Source organism: Apodemus sylvaticus, chromosome 21, assembly GCF_947179515.1.
Source record: "Apodemus sylvaticus chromosome 21, mApoSyl1.1, whole genome shotgun sequence".
Taxonomy (NCBI): Eukaryota; Metazoa; Chordata; class Mammalia; order Rodentia; family Muridae; genus Apodemus; species Apodemus sylvaticus.
Genome location: NC_067492.1, coordinates 51,004,219 through 51,027,753, shown reverse-complemented (window position 1 = coordinate 51,027,753; position 23,535 = coordinate 51,004,219). Strand labels below are relative to the sequence as shown.

Here is a 23,535-nt window from a genome sequence, read left to right as displayed (position 1 = left end):
CAGAGAGCAGAATCGGCGCCCTGGAGGGAGTGATGACGCCGGTGACGTCATTGGGCTGCGACGCCAACTAACTGAGGGAACCTAGAACCACTGAGCCGCAGTGGGAGTGGCAGGGGCCCTGAGAACTGGAATTGTGGCGAACCAGGTGTGTAAGATCGCTCTCCATTTAGAGACCCGAGTTTTAGCGGGCGCAAATGAGTCCTCCTCCCTATTCTTTGCGGCCTTAGGCTTGCTGTCTCCCCAGGCTTTGTGGGCCTTTCTAATCTGGTAAAACGGGCGCATCCCAACTCTAATTCTTAGCTCCTTCGGTATTATTGTTTAAGGCCAGGAACCCATTTCTGCCCTAGCGTTTTGTTTCATCCATTTGGCTGTTCTTTGAAGTTTGTTCCAGTGTCGAGATGGGCCCCCCAACCCGCATCCCCAACGGCAGGGTATTAAGGGGTTAATGGAATTTATAATGTCTCTGTGATTACGTAAATTATAAATTATTAGTGTTTGTGCGGCGGTTATAGGGATAGCTTGGAATCCAAAGGGACCTGTCAAGGAGAGGGTCTATAGTTATATTGGCCTTGCAACAGAACTTTATAGAATTTATTATAAGTAGAATTTACAATAATGTAGAGTATCCGTAAAAGTCAACGAAACAATTTAACATGCTTTGATTCTTCAAGAAGTTTATTTTTTTCATAGATTGATTAGGGTTAACAAAAGGTAAGAAAGATGAAGTGAATATGAGTGATTATTTTGCCATCGAAAATTTATTTTTTGATTTTTTTTTTTTGAGACAGGGTTTTGATGGGTTATTTCCCTGCCCTCGGTGAAATGAGCCAATTTAAGCCAGATTAGATTATATTAAACCAAGGTTTATTGGGAAGCTGCTCTTAGATGGGCGAGTTCACTGGCCCCAAGGACCAAGGCCAGGGAAATCTCCATGGGAAAGAGGGGTAGGAAAGAGAGAGAGAAGGGGCTGAGGGCACAAAGAGAAAGAAGTGGAGAAGAGGGAGAGAGACCAAGACATCTGGATTATATAGGGGGAAGCCTCTGGGGGAAGGGCAGCCCAGCCCCTGGGCTGGAAAATTCCAAGGTTCCAGGCAGTGTATGTCAGGTAGGGACTGAGGGATGCTGGGAGAACCTGGAAGCCAGGTCTGTTTTGGTATGTAAAATATGCACCTCAGTCTCTTGTACCAGGTTTGAAACCAGAGTATCTCTATGTAGTCCTGGAGCTCACTGTGTAGGCCGGGTTGACCTCAGACTCTTGTGCTTCTGCTGCTGCCTTTGCCTCTCTGAGTACTAGAATTAAAGATATGTGCCGCAATGCTGGACACTGAAATTTTGTTTTTATATTTTTGCAGAAAGATTGTCATGACATGGTAGAATGTATATTGCTTGTCTCTCCATAGAATAATTTAAAAATGACCACACCGAACAAGACACCTCCTGGTGCTGATCCTAAGCAATTGGAGAGGACAGCAACAGTCAGGGAAATTGGGTCTCAGGCAGTTTGGTCACTCTCTTCATGCAAACCAGGTAAGCAAAGCAAAACCCCAGGCTATGATAATCATTACTTACAGTCTTTTTTTTTTTTTTTTTTTTTTGCTTTTCTTGTCTTGTCTTTTCTTTTCTTTGCTTTGCTTTGCTTCTTTCTCCTTTCTTTTCTTTCTTTTCTTAGAGACATGGTTTCTCTGTGTAGCCCGGCTATCCAGGAACTTGCTCTGTAGACCAGGTTGGCCTTAAATTGAGAGCCTCTGCCTCCCAAGTGCTGGGATTAAAGGATAGCCTTCTTAGTTTTCTTATGCATTAGACTACCTTTAATTTCCTTTTTTTTGTGTGTGTAGATACTTCAATTTTAATGAACTGTTTTCATTTTTGCATATTTTTATCCATCTACATCACTAATATCAATAAGATGTTTAGTATTAGATTTAACTTTTTCATAAGGTCCTCTCCTTATCCCATCCCATCTCTGGTATTATGTAGCTGTTATTTAATTCACATTTTACACTTGCTGTCCTTCAAGCATCTAAGAGTTTTCTCTTTATTATTGGAGTCCATGTCTTTTGCTAGAATGTGGCATGATAGGTTATATGTGAATCTTTTCCCCATTTACATAACCTATAGTTTGATAGGCAGTTTTCTTTTTTGTAATAATTTTAAAAAGATTAGTGTAAAATTATTCAAAGCAGCAGCTAAAGTATCAAGATGGAAAATTTTGAGATTTCGCACATGAGAAACCCTTGAGTACAATGGAGGGGAACCAGAAAAGCAAAGTGTACTCAAGGCTATAAACATTCAGACTATGTGACATGCTACAGTTGGAGAGTCTGCTTGGCAACAGCAGTGTCACAGTAGCAACAAACGCAGGCGTGACGCTGCCTTTGGCCAAGTGCCATGCTAGCTTTATTAGGTCATCCAGTCCTTACAGAGGATAAGCTGCCCCTACCTCCACTGCCCCAGTTACTCTTTGCAATTTTTTTAATTATTTAAATTTTTTTAAAATTTAAATATATTTTGATCATATTGTTCCCCTCCCCCAAGTCCTAACCTGTCCTTTCCCCGTCCCCATCTATCTAACTTCTTTCTCAAAACAAACAAAAAACTATACAACAAAACCTTCTTAAAACAAAACAAAAAACCTAAAATAAAACCATCCACATACAAGCATGCACAGTGCAGGCGCTCGGACGCTCCTGCTCTTGCAAATTGTAACCAAATAAACATGAGGCCTGTCCTGGAGTGGTTATGTACCCAATATGACTTTATTGGAGAAAGCTGATTTCTCCTCCTAGCAGGTATGAGTGACAGTTCAGTTGTTAACTTTACCCTAGTGGCTAGGTTTTCATTCACTCATTCATCTTTTTCTAAGAAATCTGTAACAAAATACATTAAGATAAAGAAAAAACTATTATATTGAAGTTGGACATGACAAACCAACAGAAGGAAAAGAACCCATAAGAAGGCGCAAGAATCAGAAATCCACTTGTTCACATACTTTGGAGTCCCATGAAAACACTAAACTGGAAGCCGTAGTATAAACAGAGGACCTGATGCAGACCTGTGTAGGCGTCGCACATGCTGCTTTAGCCTGCGTCCATAGGAGCTGTGCGCATGCTGCCGTAGCCTGCGTCCATAGGAGCTGTGCGCATGCTGCTTTAGCCTGTGTCCATAGGAGCTGTGTGCATGCTGCTTTAGCTTGTGTCCATAGGAGCTGTGCGCATGCTGCCATAGCCTGCGTCCATAGGAGCTGTGCGCATGCTGCCGTAGCCTGCGTCCATAGGAGCTGTGCGCATGCTGCCTTAGCCTGCGTCCATAGGAGCTGTGCACATGCTGCTTTAGCTTGTGTCCATAGGAGCTGTGCACATGCTGCCTTAGCCTGCGTCCATAGGAGCTGTGCGCATGCTGCCTTAGCCTGCGTCCATAGGAGCTGTGCGCATGCTACCTTAGCCTGCGTACATAGGAGCTGTGCACATGCTGCTTTAGCCTGCGTCCATAGGAGCTGTGCGCATGCTGCCTTAGCCTGCGTACATAGGAGCTGTGCACATGCTGCTTTAGCCTGCGTCCATAGGAGCTGTGCGCATGCTGCTTTAGCAGGCTTTGTGGTTTTGTGTCCTCCATTCCCTCTGGCTCTTAACTTTTTTTGCCTCTTCTTTCATGGAGTTCCCTGGGCTCTGAGGGGAGAGATTTAATGGAGATATCCCATTTAGGGTGGAATGCTTCAAGGTCTTTCATGCTCTGCATTATGTCTGGCTGTGAGTCTGTCTGCCCCCATCTGCTGCAGGAGGCAGTCTCTGATGATGGCTGAGCAAGGTGCTGATCTATGAGGATAGAATGGCATTAAAAGTCAGTTTATCACGGAATTTCTTTCTTTTTTTAGACCAGTATTATTTGGTTTTTGCGTTAAAAGATTTCTGCTTAATGTTTATTTGGCTTAAGACTATAAAAACCATTTTATGAAATTCTTTGGGCTAAAATACAAATAAAATTGTAAAACGGGGGAAAAACACAGCCAAAGTAAAATAAGTAGAAAAAGCCTTTAACTCAATAGAACCTTTAACTAAGGTCTCTCTTACGAATCATGAGCTTTAGCTATCCTTATTAGGGAACTTAAAAAGTAGAAAAAGGGGGCTGGAGAAACAGCTCAGCAGTAAAGACCACTGACTACTCTTCCAGAGGTCTTGAGTTCAATTCCCAGCAACCACATGGTGGCTCACAGTGATCCAATGCCCTCTTCTGGTATGTCTGAGGAGAGCAACAGTGTACTCACATACATAAAATAAATAACCCTTTTAAAAGAAAGTAGCAAAAAGCTAGTATGATATACTGAGCTTGCTTGTGTCTACCTACTTTAAAGGGTATCCCAGGATGGGTCATTCTTTTTGTTTTGTTTTGTTTTGTTTTTTGGAGGCAGAATTTCTCTGTGTAGCTCTGGCTGTCTTGGAACTCACTCTGTAGACCAGGCTGGCCTTGAACTCAGAAATCCACCTGGCTCTACCTCCCAAGTACTGGTATTAAAGATGGCACCACCACCGCTGGCTAACATAGATCATTCTTATGATCAGTTTATAAAAATAAACACGTGGACTTGTGCAAATAGAGGCCTTATACATCCCCAAAGATGCTTTTAAAAAATTAACCACCTGTATTAGTCAGGGTTCTCTAGAGTCACAGAATGTATGGGTAGTATCTATACAGTTAGGGAATTTGTTGATGACTTACAGCCTGTAGTCCAACTCCCCAAAAATGGTCTGCAGCAGCTGTGGAATGTAAGTCTTCCTTCTTCCAAGGTCCTTATGTAGCAGAGGGTGTGGCCCAGATTAAAGGCCTGTGCTACCACACCTTTAATCCCAGATGACCTTGAATTTGGAGATCTCCTTATTTTAATCTTCTGGAATTCATAGTCACAATGCTTCAAGTTCTCCAAGCCAAGATCCAGGTCAGAAACTTGTATCTCAGCCTCCAGATTAGGATCATAGGTGAGCCTTCCAATTCTGGATTGTGGTTCATTCCGGATATAGTCAATTTGACAACCAGGAATAGCCACTACACCACCCAAAACATTTGTCATAGTATAAACTTTAGTGTGTATAAGGGGATTGAACCCAGGGCCTCACACTTTTAAATTAAATAGTCTATCAGTAAACAACAAACCCAGCCCATTAGGGGATTTTTAGAGCTGAAATCTGGATGAAAGAATAGAATTCTGGTTAAATTTCATATTCTAGCTGTCTTCTACAGCAACATTTCTAGGCAAATATGTGTGATAATTTTATGCTTTAAATATGTAACTTTTTCATGGAAATTTGTTGCCATTTTTACTGTTTCTAGGGTTTGGAGTGGATCAATTACGAGATGACAATCTAGAAACTTACTGGCAATCTGATGGCTCTCAGCCTCATTTAGTGAACATCCAATTCAGGTAATCCATTTTTTACTTTTTTTAATATAGTGTAGGTTATAAATGGACAAGAAGTCTATTTTATTTACATAAAGTTCAGAAAACATGAAAAGTAAAATGAAAATACTTAATTGCTTTCATACTGTATTAGGTTTTAGAGATTTTTTTTTTTTTTAGCCATCTAGATTTTGGGCAGCTTCAGTGTATTCTGTCCTACCCTTTATGCCTCTCTCTCTCTCTCTCTCTCTCTCTCTCTCTCTCTCTCTCTCTCTCTCTCTCTTCTCTCCCCCTCCTTCTTTCTCTCTGTCTCTGTCTTTCTCTCTCTCTTGCTTTGTGTGTGTGTGTGTGTGTGTGTGTGTGTATGTGTGTGTGTGTGTAGGGTGAACATGCACACAGTTGGATGCACATAGATAGGCCCAGTTTGATGGTTGATGCCTTTTCTCAGTTGACCTGCATCTTTTATGGTTTTTGAGGCAGGGTCTCTCAGTAAACCCAAAGGTCATCACTTTGGCTAAGCTGTCTGGCCGCTGAGCTTCAGGGATCCACCCTCTCTGCCCTTCCTCCTGCCTTACTTACAGGCATCTCTCTCTTCCTATGTGTTCTAGGGATCTGAGCTCAGGTCCTCACACTTGACCCCCTGGGTCAGCTCCTTAGTTTACGTTGCACATTTCTGATAATTTATGTAGATAGTTCTGAAAGAATATGATTTAATTTAGGAGATACAGTAGACAAATATATTTTATGATCTGGTATAATGCCTTAATATATGATGCTTATAAGTTCTTTAGGTATGATATTTATGTTCTCATATTTGCACTTTTGCACAAAAAAAACCTTGACATTGAATCAGTAAACTTAGTTTTAAAATGAATACTATTTTTGATATAGGAAAATACCTGTGTGTTTGTCTAATGTTCTGGATTTATTGGCAGTATGAAAATAGTCAGCTGGTTATCTTCCTACATTATATCCTCTACTCTCCTAAATGTTAGATGTTTAGGCCCTTCCTTCTGTGGTTGTAGGGTACATATCAGCAAACTTCTTTTGAGTAAATAGTAAATATCTGAATCATGTAGTGCCTTGGTCTCCATTTCAGCTATGTAGTTCTGTCATTACAGTATCAAAGCACCCAAATATCAACATATCAGTGACTGAGTTTTGTGCCTTCAATTAAACCAAACAGTCTACAGAGTGAGTTCCAAGACAGCCAGGGCTATTCATAAAGACCTTGTCTCAAAAAAATTAGGACTACTTTACCAAATAATTTACAACTGATAACATTCCTAATTAGTGAAACTAGATACCTGAGGAGAATAACTTAAGGAAGGCTTTTGTCTCATAGTTTATGGGTATAGTCCATTATAATGTAGGCAGCATATGATAGAAAAGTGAGGCTGATGGTTCACATTTCAGCAGATAAGGAGGCTGAACCAGAGCAGGAAGTGGGGTCAATTTATAAATGTCAAGGCTAATTTATCTTCCAACTCATATACTATGTTACTGAGTTCCTCTCACTTGGCCCTACCTTTCAATAATTCCATTCTCTGGGGACATGAGCCTGTAAGGGACATTTTCCATTTGACTTAGGCTCATAGCCATCCCATTATGCAAAATGTATTCATTCTGTCTTTAAAATTCTCAATAGTTCTCCAGTTATCCTGCTGTTCAAAATCCCAAGTTCAGAATCTCTTGATACTTAAGACAGTCTCTTTATTGCAAACTCGCTAAAATTTAAAACAAAATACACATACAATTCCAGCATATAATTGTACAGGTAAACATTCCCTTTCAAAACAGGCAAACGGAAGCAGAGGAAGGAAAGATCAGACCAAAGCAAGACCAAAACTTAGCAGGGTAAACCCTGATTTTTACATCTTAATGTCCAACATCTGTGCTTCATAGGCTTGGAGCGGGTCCACCTTTAAGCTTTAGGCCTATAGCAAGCATGGCTTCTCTTTTAGGCTAGCTCCATCCTGTGCCTCATGCTTTTTGGGGGGTGGATATTCATGTACTGGTTTCTCTAATATACTGGGTTTCCATTGCAAATTAAGCTTTGTCCTTCACAGCTTCCTACATAGCCCACTCATCCAGCTATACCCTAGAGTTTTCAGTAGGTGGCGTCATACATACTTTAAGGTTTCAAAAGTGCATGCCAGGCCCAGTCTCTCTGTGCCTGCCTACAGATCAAAATGTATAAGCTGTCAGACCCATGATGTCATGATGATCATGGACGAACCCTCTGAAGCTATAATCAAGCCTGCAACTAAATGTCTTTTATAAGAGTTGCCTTGGTCACGTTGTCTTCACAGCAATAGAGCTGTGACTCAGACAGCTGCCAAACTATATACTTCTGTCTACAGCTTTAATTGGGCTCATACTCCTTCTTCTATCCAGACTTCTCATTTGTCCTGTCTGTCTGATTTCTCTCTGTAAATGTGGGCAAATGCAATAAGCCACAAACAAGACACAGCTTGAATGTTACATGAGGTGACATTTTCTTCACCAAAAAAATCTCCATCATCACCTTGATTAGGTTTAGAATCTCTGTGGTGACTAGTTTTATGTCATTTGACACAAGCTAGAGTTATCTAAAAGGAGGGAAACTCAATTGAGAAAACGCCTCCATAAGATCTGACTGTAGGGCATTTTCTTAATTAGTGATTGATGGGGAGGGCCCAGCCCATTATAAGTGGGGCCATCCCTGGGCTGGTGGTCCTGAGTTCTATAAGAAAGCAGGCTGGTCGAGCTGTGGGAAACAAGCTTGTAAGCAGCACCCTCTGATTTCTACATCAGCTCCCGCCTCCAGGTTCCTGCCCTGCTTTAGTTCCTGTCATCACTGCTTTTGATGATGAGCTGTTGTATGGAATTGTGACAGAATTAAACCCTTCCCTCCCCAAGTGGCTTCTGTTATGGTGTTTCCTCACAGCAATATTAACCCTAACTATGACAGTTCCCTAGAAGACACACATTTCTGGGTACATATGTGTGAGGGCTTTCCAAAAGAGCTTACCTGAAGGGAGATTTACCCTGAATATTGTTGGCATCATTCCATGGCCTGGGGACCTAAAGTGAGAAAAAGAGAAAGGAGAAAGCCAGAGGAGTAGCAGCACTTCCTGTTCTTTGTTTCTGGTTCTGCACACATGTGAATGGGTAGACTCAGATTCTTCCTATAGCACTCATTCCCTTTCATGATGGCCTGTGCCTTCAAAACATGAGGCAAAGGCCTTCTTCCTTTGCTTCTTGTCAGGTGTCACAACAGTGAGAGAAATAGCTGGGACTTCATTTATATTGTATTTAGCCTTTACAATTTATTAGAGGCCTAGATACATGAGTCCAGGTCACATATTAAATAAGTTGTAGAATTATAATTGGAATATAAGTATTCTAATTTCAGAGCCTGTGCTTTTTGACATTCCGTCCTATAAACCTGAGACAAATTGCTGGTCTAGGAATACAAGCGTGATAGCCTAAAAATTCAATATTGAGCATCCGGATTTAATTATTTAATACTAGCTTTGTTTTGTAAATTATAATCTATAATGTATACTAAAAACAATTATGAAATAGTATACACTCTTCTTAAATAGTTTTGTTAATAGAGATTTAGATATATACCTTTTTTGTAATCTACAGAATCTCCTTTTAAGATATAAGTTCTATAATTTTTCTCTTTTTTAGAATCAAATGGTAGTTCTGTTTAATATTTTAGGTATGTCCATTCTGCTTTACATAGAAATACCCTATTTTACTTCCCTATGTACAGTGCATATGAACTTCAGTTTCCCACCCACATTGCATTTGAATCTGTGGTTTCCTTCCTTCCTTCCTTCCTTCCTTCCTTCTTTTCTTTCTTTCTTTTCTTCTCTTTGTTTCTTTCTTTGTTTCTTTCTTTGTTTCTTTGTTTCTTTGTTTCTTTCTTTCTTTCTTTCTTTCTTCCTCTCTTTTCTTTGTTTCTTCCTTTCTTCTTTCCTTTCTTTTTTCTTTCTTTCTTTGTTTCTTCCTTCCTTTCTTCCTTTGTTTCCTTTCTTTCTTTGTTTCTCTTTCTTTCCTTTCTTTTTCCTTCCTTTCCCTTTCTTTCTTTGTTTCTTTCTTTCTTTCTTTCTTTTTCTTTCTTTCTTTCTTTTGTTCTTTCTTCCTTTCTTTCTTGGTTTTTCAAGACAGGGTTTCTCTGTGTAGCCCTGGCTGTCCTAGAACTCACTCTGTAGACCAGACTGGCCTCAAACTCAGAAATCCACCTGCCTCTGCCTTCCAAGTGCTGGGATTAAAGGCATGCGCCACCACTACGCAGCTGGTTTTTTTTTTTGTTTGTTTGTTTTTTGAAGTCATGACCATCTTAATTCATGTGAAGTGGTTATACAATAGTTTTGATTCTTGTTTCCCAGGTAGATTTGTTACTTCTCTCAGGTAAAATGGCCAACAGAAGGAACTTAAGGAGGAGGGTTACTTTGGTTCAGTTTCTGAGGCTATAGGCTGTCATGGCAAGGGAGGTATGGTGGAAGAAGCAGCAGGAGTGTGTGTGTGTGTGTGTGTGTGTGTGTGTGTGTGCAGCTCTTCACATCTTTACAAGTTAGATAGACTCAGGTTATCCTTTAAGGATTTACCTCAGTGACACATCCTTGTCAGCTAGGCCCTCCTCTAAAAGCTTCATTCCCCTAAAACAGTGCCAGCAGCTGAGAACCAAGTGCTCAAGCACACGAGCCGTCCGGTGAGGCCATCTGACATTCACACCTAGTGGTTGTGATGGTACAGACCTTCTTGTACACTTACCGCGCGTTTGTCCTCTTTGAAGGACTGCTATTTAAATCCTTTGTCCATTTTAAAGTTGTTTCTGTTGCAGATTTATAAAAGTTCTTTATTGGCACACGCCTGTAACCCCAGCACTTGGGAGGCAGAGGCAGGCGGATTTCTGAGTTCTAGGCCAGCCTGGTCTACAGAGTGAGTTCCAGGACAGCCAGGGCTATACAGAGAAACCCTGCCTTGAAAAAACCAAATCCTAAAAACAAAAACAAAATAAATAAATAAATAAAATAAAAGTCTTTTATATACTCTGCTGCAGATAGTTTTTTTTTGTATTAATGTAAAAGCAATCACAGAAAACATGTAAATGAATATTTCTTTAAATAAACTTTATTTAAAAAGTAGATGGCACACATATTTGGCTTGTACTTGAAACTATAACTCATTAGTCCTCTTCTAGCAGATGTTCTCAAATTTTTTGTTCTTAATGCCCATGGTAAACTTTTATTTAGGACTCTAACAATTTTTTGTCTACTTTTATATTTACCATATTAGAAATTATGTGAAGAATTATAATAAATTTATTCATTAAACTCAGTAATGCCCTATTATATGTTAGTATATGTGACAACTTTATATAAAGTCATTGATTCTTCCCAGACTGAGAGACTAGTATTACTTTACTTTTCTGTGACCCTCTTTGTTCTCAGATTGAAGGCAGCTGGAGTCTCAGCTGCTTCTTTACTAAGGCTTTTTCTGTATCTGGAAAACTATTGTATACTTTAAAATACTTACTCAGAAAGGTAGACAGCAAACTAGCATTGACAAGAGAATGCCTGTCACCTTCCTCACCTCCTCACATGGGTCTCAGACAATGTGCAATGCCATCTGTTTTGTCAAAATTAGCATCCTTGGGACGTGTCTGGGGTCTGAGTTAATATAGGTATTTGAAGAGAACCTTTCTGTGGTTGTTGGGACTGCAGTGGTGCCCAGCCCTCCATGAGGCTGGCTTGCTGTTCTGCTCAGAGCTCTCCTGGCGGTTGTCTCTGCTTGTGTCATGTAGACTTGTACCTCCTCCCTCCTGCTGCCCACCCGCTGCCCACTGTGACTCTGTCTGCCATGCTGAGGCTGCCAGATTTTGCTTGCTTCTTGCCTCCATTTCAACTCAGAGATGACCACAGTCAGGGCGCCCACTTGAGGGTTCTCCTTGTTGCTTCTTTTATCTCTGTACCTGTGGTCCTGTGGTTTTCAAGCCTGCAGAAATAGTTCTGTGTTTTCTTGTATTCTAGAATTTGTGGTAAGAAGGCAAGTCTTGCAGCTTTTCTGTGGCCAGCAGATATCCCAGACTCTTTTATTTATTTATTTATTTTGTCTCTTAATACTATATATACTGAAATTTAATATTAAATTTTCATTTGTCCTGTTTTTAATGGAAGGTCTATTTTAGCATCCAATTAATAATGATTAAAAATAAGCTCACAAAAACCACATTTTTTACTATTGTAGGAATAAATATAAATTATTTGCTTTTGTTTTAGACAAGTGTGTGGGCCATATGCTACTTAGTAATATTATATAGCATGTTAAGAGGGAAAGTAAACAGAATTTTATAGTATATGTCTTAAGTATTCTGTGTTAGGAGTTATTTAAATTAATGTAGTGCAATTATAGATTTAGATTAGTTTTCACTTTCTCTTAGATTTGTTAGTAAGGACTTCTTGCTTAGCTTTTTCTCAGTGCAAGTTTTCTCATTTGTGCAGTGGATATAATAATGTGTGTTAACTACTAGTATAGACTCTTTAACAAGGGTTTTCAATGAGGGGCACATTTATCACTTTTTTCTTTTCTTTTTTTTCTCCCCCCTCCCCCGAGACAGGGTTTCTCTGTGTAGCCCTCGCTGTCCTGGAACTCACTCTGTAGACCAGGCTGGGAGTAGACTCAGAACTCCACCTGCCTCTGCCTCCCAAGTGCTGGGATTACAGGTGTGCGCCACCACCGCCCAGCCACTCACTTCTTTCACTCTTTCCTTCTTTTCTCTTAGGTTTTAGTTTTAAGGTGAACTCATGACCCCTACTGGAGTTTAAGATAAAAGGAGCATATCTTCTTTTGAAATACTGCTGCAATGTAATGCAAGACTAAACATTTATGGGCTACAATTTAGTTATAACTACTTTTAAGGTAGCATGGCTCCTTTAGTTGGATATTTTGAAAAAAGAAGGGATAAAGGGAATTGGAGTAGGTAGCTATGAATACTTGTTGTGGACATCTTCCATTGTAATGTTATAGGTTTTTTTGTTTGTTTGTTTGTTTGTTTTTTTTTTTTTTTTTTTTTTAAGATGCAGTTTCTCTGAATAGCCCTGGCTGTCTTGGAACTCACTCTGTAGGCCAGACTGACCTTGAATTCACAGGGATCCGCCTGTCCCTGCTTCCCAAGCACTGGGAAGCTACTACTGTCTGGTGTGCCAGAGATTTTTTAACTAGATGAGGAATTATTCAGGAGTCAGCAGGTACAGAGGTATCACTTGTTAGAACTAAGAAGCTAATAAGAAGCACACTGACTGAATTACATCTTTAGTTAAGTGTATGTGGTAATGACAAACCCTAGAATTAAAGACTTACTAAGACTTACATTTGTAGCTAAACCAGATGTGCTTGGTTTTATTACATGTGTGGCATGAAGGAACAAAGGAGGTGCTAGCTTCCTGCCTGAAGCTGTTAGGAGAAAGTGTTTTTAATAGGAGAACTGAGGGAAGTCAAGAATGTCAGCCAGAGTCAGGGAAACATTTCTCCCTTTCCCCTTCTGGCAGCATTTCCTAGGAGTTTAACATGGCACTTGGCATGCAGTAGGTATTCACTCAATGCAGTGGCCATAATTACAGTGTGATTGGAGTAATTCCAGCATCCTCCACTATAACCCAATCTGGATATTTTATCTTCCCATGTGCATTATTTGAGAAACAACATGATTTTTTTATACAGTATTATTACTTTTTGAATTAGTACGAGGCAAACTTTAGTTTTAAAAAGATTTTGCTGTTCCTTGTAGAGTTTTTGGTGCAGTAGTAGTTTCTTCTACAAACCTAATATAACTATGCGTAAATTATAGCCATCATTTCTGGAGATACATAAGCCTCAAGAAAAGAACTCTGGTTTAGTGCAAATGTCAACAACTGCTACTGTCTACTCACCATGGTAAACTGTTACCAGCTAGATACAAGTACATAAAGGAAGGCAGACACACATCTGTGTGTCCACTTACCATGGCAAACTGTTAACCAGCTAGATACAGGTACATAAAGGAAGGCAGACACACATCTGTGTGTCCACTCACTGCGGTAAACTGTTACCAACTAGATACAGGTACATAAAGGAAGGCAGACACACACATCTGTGTGTCCACTCACCACGGTAACCTGTTACCAGCTAGATACAGGTACATAAAGGAAGGCAGACACACACATCTGTGTGTCTACTCACCGCGGTAAACTGTTACCAGCTAGATACAGGTACATAAAGGAAGGCAGACACACACATCTGGACTTGGCAGGGTGCCTTGCATGTAGTGGCATTCAGTGTAGTGACCATGAAGAGTGAAGCTTTGAGTAATTCCAGTGTCTTCCACTTTGACTCGGTTTGCACATTTCATCTTCCTGACATGATTTTCTGTGTAGAATTAGGACATTTATCAATGTTTTTACTTAGCTCATTTACCCTAGTGTTACTTCTTTAGTCAGAAAAGTCATGAGCTGGTGATAAAACCAAGAGAGAATACACGAAGTATTCTCATGCGGTGTATTGCTGCGGTTTTTATTTTCACTGGTTTTTATCGATCTTCGCCTTTCTAAACTCGCCCTGGTACTGAGGGATCCTGAATCTCGGAGCTTCGGAGTTAATGCTGTTCTGTGAAAAGACTTTGTGGTCTCTGATCTCTGCATCATAGGAAGACCTTTACTTCCTGCGTAAGGCTCATCAAGACAGTCTTTAGTAGCCTTTAACTTCCCTGCATCCTTCACTTCCCCTTGACGTGCCCTTGCGAGATGTCGGTGTGGTAGCTCCGACTCTTTGCTCTTTGGAAACATCATAAAGGTATCTGTCCTGTCAGCACTTCCTGAATAATTACAGTCTCATGGACATTTTTTTGAAGAAAAATCTTTACCTTTGCCTCTCCCCCCTTTTTTTTGATGAATAGTTCAGGTATATAAGTTTGCTTTCCTAAAGAAGTGCTGCAGACCCCACTATTTTATAGGCTGGCCTTTGACACAGTCTACTTTTGATCAAGGAACTCATTGTTACAAAGCAGTACCAGTTTGCACTTAACTTGTAAAGCCCCTTTTAGTAGACTTCTAAATGTTTTTGGATGGTCAGTTTTTAAAAGTTGCCTATTTTTCTTCCCTTATGGCCAATGACACATGTTTATCCTGATTCCCTTATGGCCAATGACACATGTTTATCCTGAAAAAAATTATTCAGAAAATACAGAAATTATAAGGAAGACGATTAAGATCATCTTATTGGGGAGCATTATGGCATACAGGCCAGCAGTTCTGTATCTGGGTCTGCAGGCAGCAGAGAGAACCCCAGAGCCTACTCCCAGTGACAAACTTCCTCCGACAAGGCCACACTTCCTAATCCCTCTTAGGCATAGTGCCCTTGTCTGATGACGAAGTGTTCGTCTATGGGAGGCTTTCTTCAAACCTCCACACCCCCCAATTTACACATTCATTCCCCTGCCTCCGCACATCAGTAGCCCCTCTCTAGATTTCTGACTTTTATCAGTACCCTAAGTTAAACACACAAATCTAAAATGATCAGAAAGCAATGGACTTTCATTTCACTTAGAAATTGAATCAGTGAGCCAGAAATTTATTTACTGATTCAATATTCTTTTTCTAATGAAATATGGGCACTACCAGTCATTCTGATATTTTCTAGTATGATGGTAAACAAATATCTCTGTGTTTAAATCTCTTCTGGTTTTTAGAATAGGATACTTTCTCATGTTTTTCTTTCTTTTCCATTTCCTGAGGTGATTTCTATAATGCATTTTTTCTTATTCCCAAGGGGAAGGTATTCATATTTTTGAAATGGAATAGAATTTAAATTTGTTAAGTGGCAAGGTATGCTTTTTATTTTTCAAGGTGTTTATTTGTTAAGTTCTTTTTCTCACTTAGGCTTTTTTAAGTGTTAATATAAGGAATTAAGTAATTAATTGGTAAAGAAATACAAGCATGCAAGAACACTTTCCTTGTGTAATGTCTAAATAAGGATGGACAGACATTATTAACGCTAAAGCGCCTAGTTTGACTTAAACACTGCTCTGTTCAGTTAGTTCTTGACAATGTTCTCAGTGAGGGATGTTGTATAAAATACAACATTTGTCCTTATGTTTTTACATGTTTTAGCCTGCAAGTTGAAATAAAATAAAAGGAAATTATTAATTGAAATACTTGTCTTGTGATGGGTATGATTTTTTGAAACAGGATTTTTCTCTGTGTAGCCCTGGCTGTCCTGGACTTCCTCTGTAGCCCAGGCTGGCCTCCAGCTAGCTCACAGACATCCACCTGCCTCTTCCTCCAAGCACTGGGATTGAAGGCTTCGCTACCACTGCTCAGCTTTGGCTTGTAATTTTTAACATCAGAAGAGAAGATGCTTTGGCAATAACTCTCTGATATGTATGATAAAGGACATGCTTTTATTTTATTGTTTTTAGAAGAAAAACAACAGTGAAGACATTATGCATTTATGCAGACTATAAATCTGATGAAAGCTACACTCCAAGCAAAATCTCGGTCAGAGTAGGAAATAATTTTCACAACCTTCAAGAAATCCGGGTATGTTTTTTATTTATGTTTTAATGTGTGTTTCTTTAATTCATTCTACAAATGATAATCATAAAACAAGAAAATTATATTGAAAACTATGCATATAACATGTATTTTTTAAACAGATCTTTTTTTTCTAATGCTTTATTAAGATTTTTCAGTTATAAGAAAGGCTAAAAGGATTGTACAGTAATCCCCTCACCACTGGAATGCCTTAATGTTTTACTACATTTGCTTTATTAAGTTCATTTTTTAATTCATCAAAATAAGTTACAGGTTCCTGATACCATCTAGGGTGTAGGAACATGTTCATTTTCACTGCCGATTAAAGAGTTAAAAGGCAGGAAACAAATGTTTCCAGAAATCTTGGCAAGTCCTACTGGTGCTATCATATACTTGGGAAATCAGGGTCTCCTTTTGGGGTTCTTAGTCTCATTAATGAAAAAAAAATAAAGAAATGGACTCATGGGAACTCATGGACAATTCATTTATAGTTTAAAAGAAAAATCCAAGGGCATGTAAGCTGTAAAGTTAACAGTTGCCCAGTGGAGAAGAATGGAGGAAAGGGGGAGGCCGTGCTGCGTGAGGTAAGCTGACACACAGGCCAGCCACGGCCAGCAGAGTGGTGTGCTAGCGAGGGGGCTGGAGGGAAAGAGTGAGGAAGCCGGAGCCAGGGAGAGCATGCTGAGGCTCTCTCCAGGGTGTGAAAGACAAAGACAGACAGACGCCATAGCTATGGAATGGAGACACTACAAAGCTCATCAACTTGTGGAGGCTGCACTATGTTATCTAATGGTGAACTCATCTTCTTCAAGGTGGTCCCTAGCCAGGTCCCTAGCCTGCTCCCATTGAATCAGTAATCAAGGGAGGAGAGAAGAACAGACTTCCAGCTTGAGGTAGATTCCACCGTTTACTATAACCTCTTTATTTCAAATATGTGAGCATGAGATATTATTAGTAAGCGTTACCAGTATTTACTTAATATTAGTTTTAAGGGAAACATAATTTTAGGTAAATCTAAAGTATATTATTGGATGAGGTTTACAAATGCATGCATCTCTATAGCTCTACTCCTTTAAAATGAACATTTTTCTCTATGTCTACTATCATGGAATGTCATTTCTGTCCCTTCACTTGTGAGTCTGTATGTTCTGAAATATGAGGTCAGTGCCTTGCAGGCAGCATGTACTCATTAAAGCCCTGACTGCACCAACCACTCAGTATTTGATTGAAGGATTTAGTGCTCTGTATTCACAGTGATGATCAATAGCCTGGGATTTACTGTTGCCATAGTTTCATTGCCTTCTGATCAATCATATTAGGCTCTTTGTACCCTCGTCTCTTATTTTGTGTTTAGGTAACTTCCCATGTATGTTGACTTTAGTCTTTGTCTTTTGCATAGAGCTTTGTGATTACCACACATTTTATATAAAAAAATTTTTATGGTTGTAATAGCTACTTACTGTAAACTAAAAACAACCTATCTTTGATTACATACTTTTACTTAACTGCCTCATGTTTTGTTTTGATGCCAGTGAATGTTTGCCTTTTTATATAGAATCATTAAGTTTTATTGAAGAAAACAAGAGAAACAAATATCTATTTGCACTAGGTAGGTGTTTTAATTAGGGTTCCTATGGCTATGATAAAATACTATGTTTGACCGAAGCAGCTTAGGGAGTTTGTTTGCTTGCTGTTTCATGTAACAGCTCATCTTTAAGCATAGTAAGGGTAGGAATTCAAGCAGGGCAGGAACCTGGAGGCAGGAGGCAATGCAGAAACCATGGAGGAGTGCTGCTGACTGGTTTGTTCCCCATGGCTCACTCAACCTGTTGAATTGTAGAACCCAGGACCCCCAGACCAGCGTGGCACCACCCACAATGGGCTGGGCTTCTGGATCAGTCACTAACTTAAGAAAATTCCCACATGGGCTTGCTTATAGCCTGATCTATTGGGGGCATTTTCTCAGTTGACGCTCCCTGCCCTCCCTGATGACTCTAGCATGTGTCAAGTTGACATAAGACTAACCAGGACATTAGGTACTGAGGATACACTGAATAAACATTTCCATCCAAGTTTAGCTTAGTGATCAGTGAGTTTTGAGGTAACTTCCAGAAGTGCAGCTCAAAAGCAGCTGTGTCACCGAAAAGCCCATCCCAGCCAAGTGCTGCTGTCAACATTGGAATTGAATCTGCTTAGGGACATGTGGCCATCTTCATCCTGGAATTTTGTTTTTCCTGAAATTTGGAAAGAATTTTTGTTCTTATATATTAAAAATTATAAAATTGATGTTCTTTTAATGTGAATGATTTCTTTATATTGATTTTGTCAGTGTATTGCACACATGTAGAGGGGAACCTTTGGAGGCCAGAAGAGAGTGTTAGATCCGATAGAACTAGAGAGAGTTCCAGGGGGTTCCAGGGAGTCACTTAACTTGGGGATAGGATCAAAAGTTTGGTCCTCTGAAGAATAGCAAGTGCTCTCAACTGCTGAGCCATCTCTCCAGTCTTTTGCTAGTTCTTTAAATAAACTTGTTACTTGTCTATCTACTCCTGTAACCTGTATTTTTTTTTAAAGTTGTCATAAATTTGGCAAGCTTTTTTCTAGATTTTTCTTTTTTTTTTTTCTCTTGTGGTATAATTTTATGGATTCTTTAGATTATTTTTGCTCTTATGCATTAAAAATTTTATTCATTTTATTCATTGTATTTTTTTGCCTATAGAATTTGTTTCATTTAATAAAACAACCTAAGTACTGGGCGGTGGAGGCGCACGCCTGTAATCCCAGCACTTGGGAGGCAGAGGCAGGCGGATTTCTGAGTTTGAGGCCAGCCTGGTCTACAGAGTGAGTTCCAGGACAGCCAGGACTATACAGAGAAACCCTGTCTCGGAAAAAAACAAAAAACAAAACAAAACAAAACAAAAAAACCAAAACAACTTCCATTTCTTATACCCCTTTCTTATTTTGGTTATTTATTGTACTATATTTTAAAATTATTTCTATTTTCTTAAAGCTTCTTGAGTTTTCTTAAAGCATTTAATTTGAATTTCAGGCAATTTAGAACACTACATTTACTCAGAGCCAGTAAGTAGTGCTTTCTTTGGTTTCTTTGGTTGGCTTGTATTTCGTGGATTCTTCTTGATTGTAGCTGCTTTCAGACACACCAGAGGAGGGCATCAGATCCCATTACAGATGGGAATTGAACTCAGGACCTCTGGAAGAGCAGCCAGTGCTCTCGATTGCTGAGCTCCAGACCTTGTTCTTGATTTTTATGGCATGACCTTACTCTCTGGGTTCTTGAAGAAGGAAATTATTTTAGTCTTTGAAGACTGGGAAAGCCCATCACCAGTCAGCCAGAAGGACAGTTGATGTGATCCACCAGTCTGTTTGCCACTGGAGTCCTCTGCTAGGATGGCCAGAGAAGCTGGTGTGTAAGTCGTATCTTAAGTAGAGCTTAAGTAGAGCTGGTTTTTATGAAGGACAACCAGTATCTATAGGGGCTGATGTAGCTTTGTGGTAGGTAGCCTTGATCTGGAGAGAGAGAGCTGTAGTAGCAGCTAGGTCCTTTTATTTACCGCACACATCTGGAACATCAGGCTGCCAGATCTTGAAGTGAACAGCTACTGGGTCACTGAAGGCAGGTCAGCAGAATTGTCCACACACTAACACTAGGGACTCAGTCTTGGGGACTAATGTGGTGATGGGGTAGGCCCAGAGCCAGAGTATGCCAGGCAGATCTGCAGCCTAAAATCTATCCCTAAACACAAGCTTGATGAGTATCCACAGGCACTGGCATACTCAGGAGGTCTTGCCTCATGCTGTGTTTTCCTGGATTGGGCTCCACACTGGGGTCTGAGACAATGTTTAAGTGGAGGACATTTTGTCTCATTGTGCTACTTGGCATTGTGGGAAGAGTGGCATGAGTGATACCAAACTCTCCTTCCTGTCCTGCATATAACACCCCCACCCCACCCCTATACCCAGGAACTGTAATCTCACCTGGCTTTCTTACTAGCTTTTGCAAAGGTATTATTGTGTACAGGTGTAGTTGGTCCAATTGACAGGTTTTAAAAAGTTCCATTTTACCATCTTGTTGATGTCAGGACTTGTTTGCTTTTTGAGACACCTTGTACTTTGTATGTATACACTTTTTTACTTTCCTTTTCTTAGTTTTTCCATTCACTCTAATGTTTCTTAATTCAAAATATCTTGATTTTTAAAATCACAGTCATATTTGATCAGTTGATAGTCTCATATGCAGAATACTTAATCAGTATCTTGTGCTATAAAGACTTAAAACAGTTAATTGTATGATTTGTTACATGGTTCATATTTATCAAAATGGATTGCTCATATTGACAAGCTTTTTGTGGAGACAAGCTTTTCTCATTTGGGGTTACAGCTAAAAGTTGTCCTAGCTGTGTGCAGCACTAGAAATACTTGGGTGTGGTGTGTGGTGCTTGAAGTGCCCACTAGATGTCACTGTTGGCTTTTACTTTTGTAGCTCTATTTTCTAGTCATCAGCTGAAGGCTTCAACTGATGCATTAGTTGTAGCCTTAGTAGTAGTTTTTCCTAGAGTGTATTCACATTGGAAAACTCTTTGATGCATTTTGGGAAGTGTACATCATCATATAAGATCTCTGTGTTTATGAAGCTGTCTTGTTTTTTGACAGTACAAAATTCTTTCCAGAGGCTAATAGGAGACACTTTAAATGATGTTTGGACCTTGGAGTATACCTGGTCTTTGCTCCTTTTATTTAGATGCTGAAACATTAGCTGTTTGGAAAAGGGGGTCTTGTAGGTAGCTTATTAGTTTTTTCTTGTGTATTTCTGTATATTGATGACATGGCCTAATGATACCAGTTAATCTTAAGGATTGTCAACTATTTTCCTGAATAACTTAATGAATATACTATATTTTGTTTAGTTCTCACTAAAGAATCACAAATTTTGTATATTCTTTTAATTTGTACTTTTAATTATACATCTTTAGGTAATTTATTATATTTAGTTTTATTTTTTATATGTTCAAAAGTTCCAGGTAGTATTTTGTATCTGAAGGAAAGATGAAATAGATCATAATTAAAAAAAATTCTCCAATACTTATCTTTCATTTAAAAAGAGAGAAGTCTATGAATTCAGATACTAAGAGGTAATTAACACACTGAACTTTTCTGAGTGTTTTGGAGCCATCCTTTCATAAGTTATAGGATTGCTTTAACTGAGTGGACTGTCTAAATAAATCCTTTTATATTTTTCCATGGATTCTTGTCTGTGAGAGGCTTTAGTACATACTGAAGTATTTTAGTAGAGTTTCTTTTTTTCTAGAAATTATGGATCTGCTTACTTAAAACATTTTAAATATTCATTTTCTCTAATTTCACTGGCGTGGTGTAGTGACTTAAACCTGCTGGGGAGAAGAACAGACCACTGCCTGGTGTGTCTTAGTGACCTCCTCTATGCTTCCCTTCAGCGCATGAAGTGGAGCTCGTGGACTGGAGCTCACTCTTGGGCGCCCCGACTGAGGACTGTCCGAGGAGCCCCGTGGGGCAGCAGTGTGCTTTATGCTGTATGACTGAGGGGATTGAAATGAACTTTCTCTTGATAGGAAGTTGACTTGGGCCAAATTGAATTTTCTTTTTTTGCCAAAACAGATTTTATTTAAGTATATGTCACTCATTTTGTTTTTAAAGATTTGCAATTTGCTGTTTAAGAAAATTTTATAAGGCATTGAGATTATATAAGCAAAAATTGTGTATACAGAAGAGATTCATTCTCTAGACAGAAGTGAGGATTTTTTATTTCAGTATTTGTTTTAATTTCCTTTCTGCTGTTCCATTGCATCTGTGTTACTGTCTTTCAGGATTAATGCTATTCAGGAAGAGCTTTCAAATAAGGCACTGCTGTAGAATTTTAAATTCTTTTGGGTTTTCTTGTTGTTATTTTCAAAATGGTTTCTTTGTGTATATAGCCCCGGCTATCCTGGATCTTGCTCTGTAGGCCAAACTGGCCTCAAACTCAGAGATCCATCCACCTCTGCTTGTCTCCTGAGTGCTGGGATTAAGGTGTGTGCCACCGCTGCTTAGTAAATCTTTTGTATTTTAACATTATGTTTTTGCTTAGTATTATTTTTCTCTGTGAAAGGAAAATAATGTCATGAACTTTTTGTCTAAATAACAAACATTACTAGAGAGTTGATGTTACTATTTAAACATTTTAGAAAATATCCAACAACACTTAATAGTTTGCCAATTATATCTTTTAAAAAGTGTTGTAGAACTTTTTGTGCTTAAATATGAAACTGGTTTATAGTTTCTTATACATATCTTGAAGGCACTCAAAGTTGTTTCTAAACACTTGCGAGAAAAACATCTTGCAGCCAGGTGGTGGTGACACATGTCTTTAGCACTGAGGCAGAGGCAGACAGATCTTTGAGTTTGAGGCCAGCCTGGTCTACAGAGATTTCCAGGAAAGCCAGGGATACACAGGGAGACACTGTCTTTTTGTTTTTGTTTTTGTTTTTTGAGACAGTATCTTTCTGTGTTTTTCTGGCTGTCCTGGAAATCTCTGTAGACCAGGCTGGCCTCGAGCTCAGAAATCCGCCTGCCTCTGCCTCCCAAGTGCTGGGATTAAAGGCGTGCGCCAACAGTGCGCCCACACTGCCCGCGATAAACCCTGTCTTAAAATTGACCTCCCAACAACAACAAAACAAAACAATCAAAACAAACAAAAAACAAAAAGAGAAAAGGGAAGAAAGAATAAAAAAGAAAAATAGCTTGCTAACTTAGTATAATTCTTTCAGCATATTTGAAAGTTGCCCCTTGGTTCACTGTTAATATTTTATTTCTAAAGTTTCTAGACTGTAAGCTTGAGCATTGAAGTGAACTTTAAGCTTTGTTTTCATCTTCAGGTATTAAATCTGTTACCAAGTGTTTTGTTTTTCTCCTTTTTAAAGAGATGACATAGTTTTTACCACCTAGAGAACTGTTGTGGTAGTTCTTTTTCTTCCATGGATGAGAGGGAGCTTTTGTGTGTCTCTACTTGTTTTAGATCAGTAGCACAGCTATGTAAATCCATATATGGTACTTTGACAGATGTGTATGATAGATCAATTCTTCTGTTAAGATAACATTACTGTTATAATTAGAGTCTTATAAAGATGCAAGGCAGTATCCATTGATGTCAAATCTGTTCACATTGACTTTCTTATGAGTTTTATTTTAAATAGTATGATATAAAGTAGACTGTCTTAGACAGTATATATAAACAGTAAGTCTTAGCTACATAGCAAGTTCAAGTCCAGCCTACACTACAGGGTTTGAAGACCTGTCTTAAAAAGATTCTTAAAAAATATTTTTAGAAGAATCACCATAATATTTATATAAAAACAGTATAGCCACAGTATTGGCATAAAAACAGGTATAAACCAGGAGACTAGGATAGAGAACCTAGAAATAAGTACATGTGTGTATACCCAACTTTGTTAAAGGTATAAGAAACACAGCGGACGGAGAAAGATGTGTTTCTAATTAATGGTCCTGGGAAAATTAATTTTTATGTGCAGAACATTAGAACTCAGTTCT

General features: G+C 39.1%; 1 protein-coding gene across 3 annotated transcripts in view; it reads left to right on the top strand.

Moving 5' to 3' along the window:
* The first annotated feature begins 51 nt into the window (after positions 1-51).
* The window catches only part of Anapc10 (anaphase promoting complex subunit 10), a 52,643-nt gene continuing 29,159 nt past the window's right edge, over positions 52-23,535 (top strand). Inside the window, exons 1-5 of one of the 3 annotated variants that reach the window (XM_052166905.1) lie at positions 52-145; positions 1,401-1,527; positions 5,323-5,413; positions 15,840-15,960; positions 16,767-16,847. In XM_052166905.1, coding sequence (XP_052022865.1) covers positions 1,413-1,527; positions 5,323-5,413; positions 15,840-15,960; positions 16,767-16,811 — 372 coding nt within the window. In that variant the 5' untranslated portion in view covers positions 52-145; positions 1,401-1,412 and the 3' untranslated portion in view covers positions 16,812-16,847. Of the gene's footprint in view, positions 146-1,352; positions 1,528-5,322; positions 5,414-15,839; positions 15,961-16,766; positions 16,848-23,535 lie in introns of all 3 variants that reach the window. The other 2 variants (XM_052166903.1, XM_052166904.1) reach the window with 2 other exon arrangements.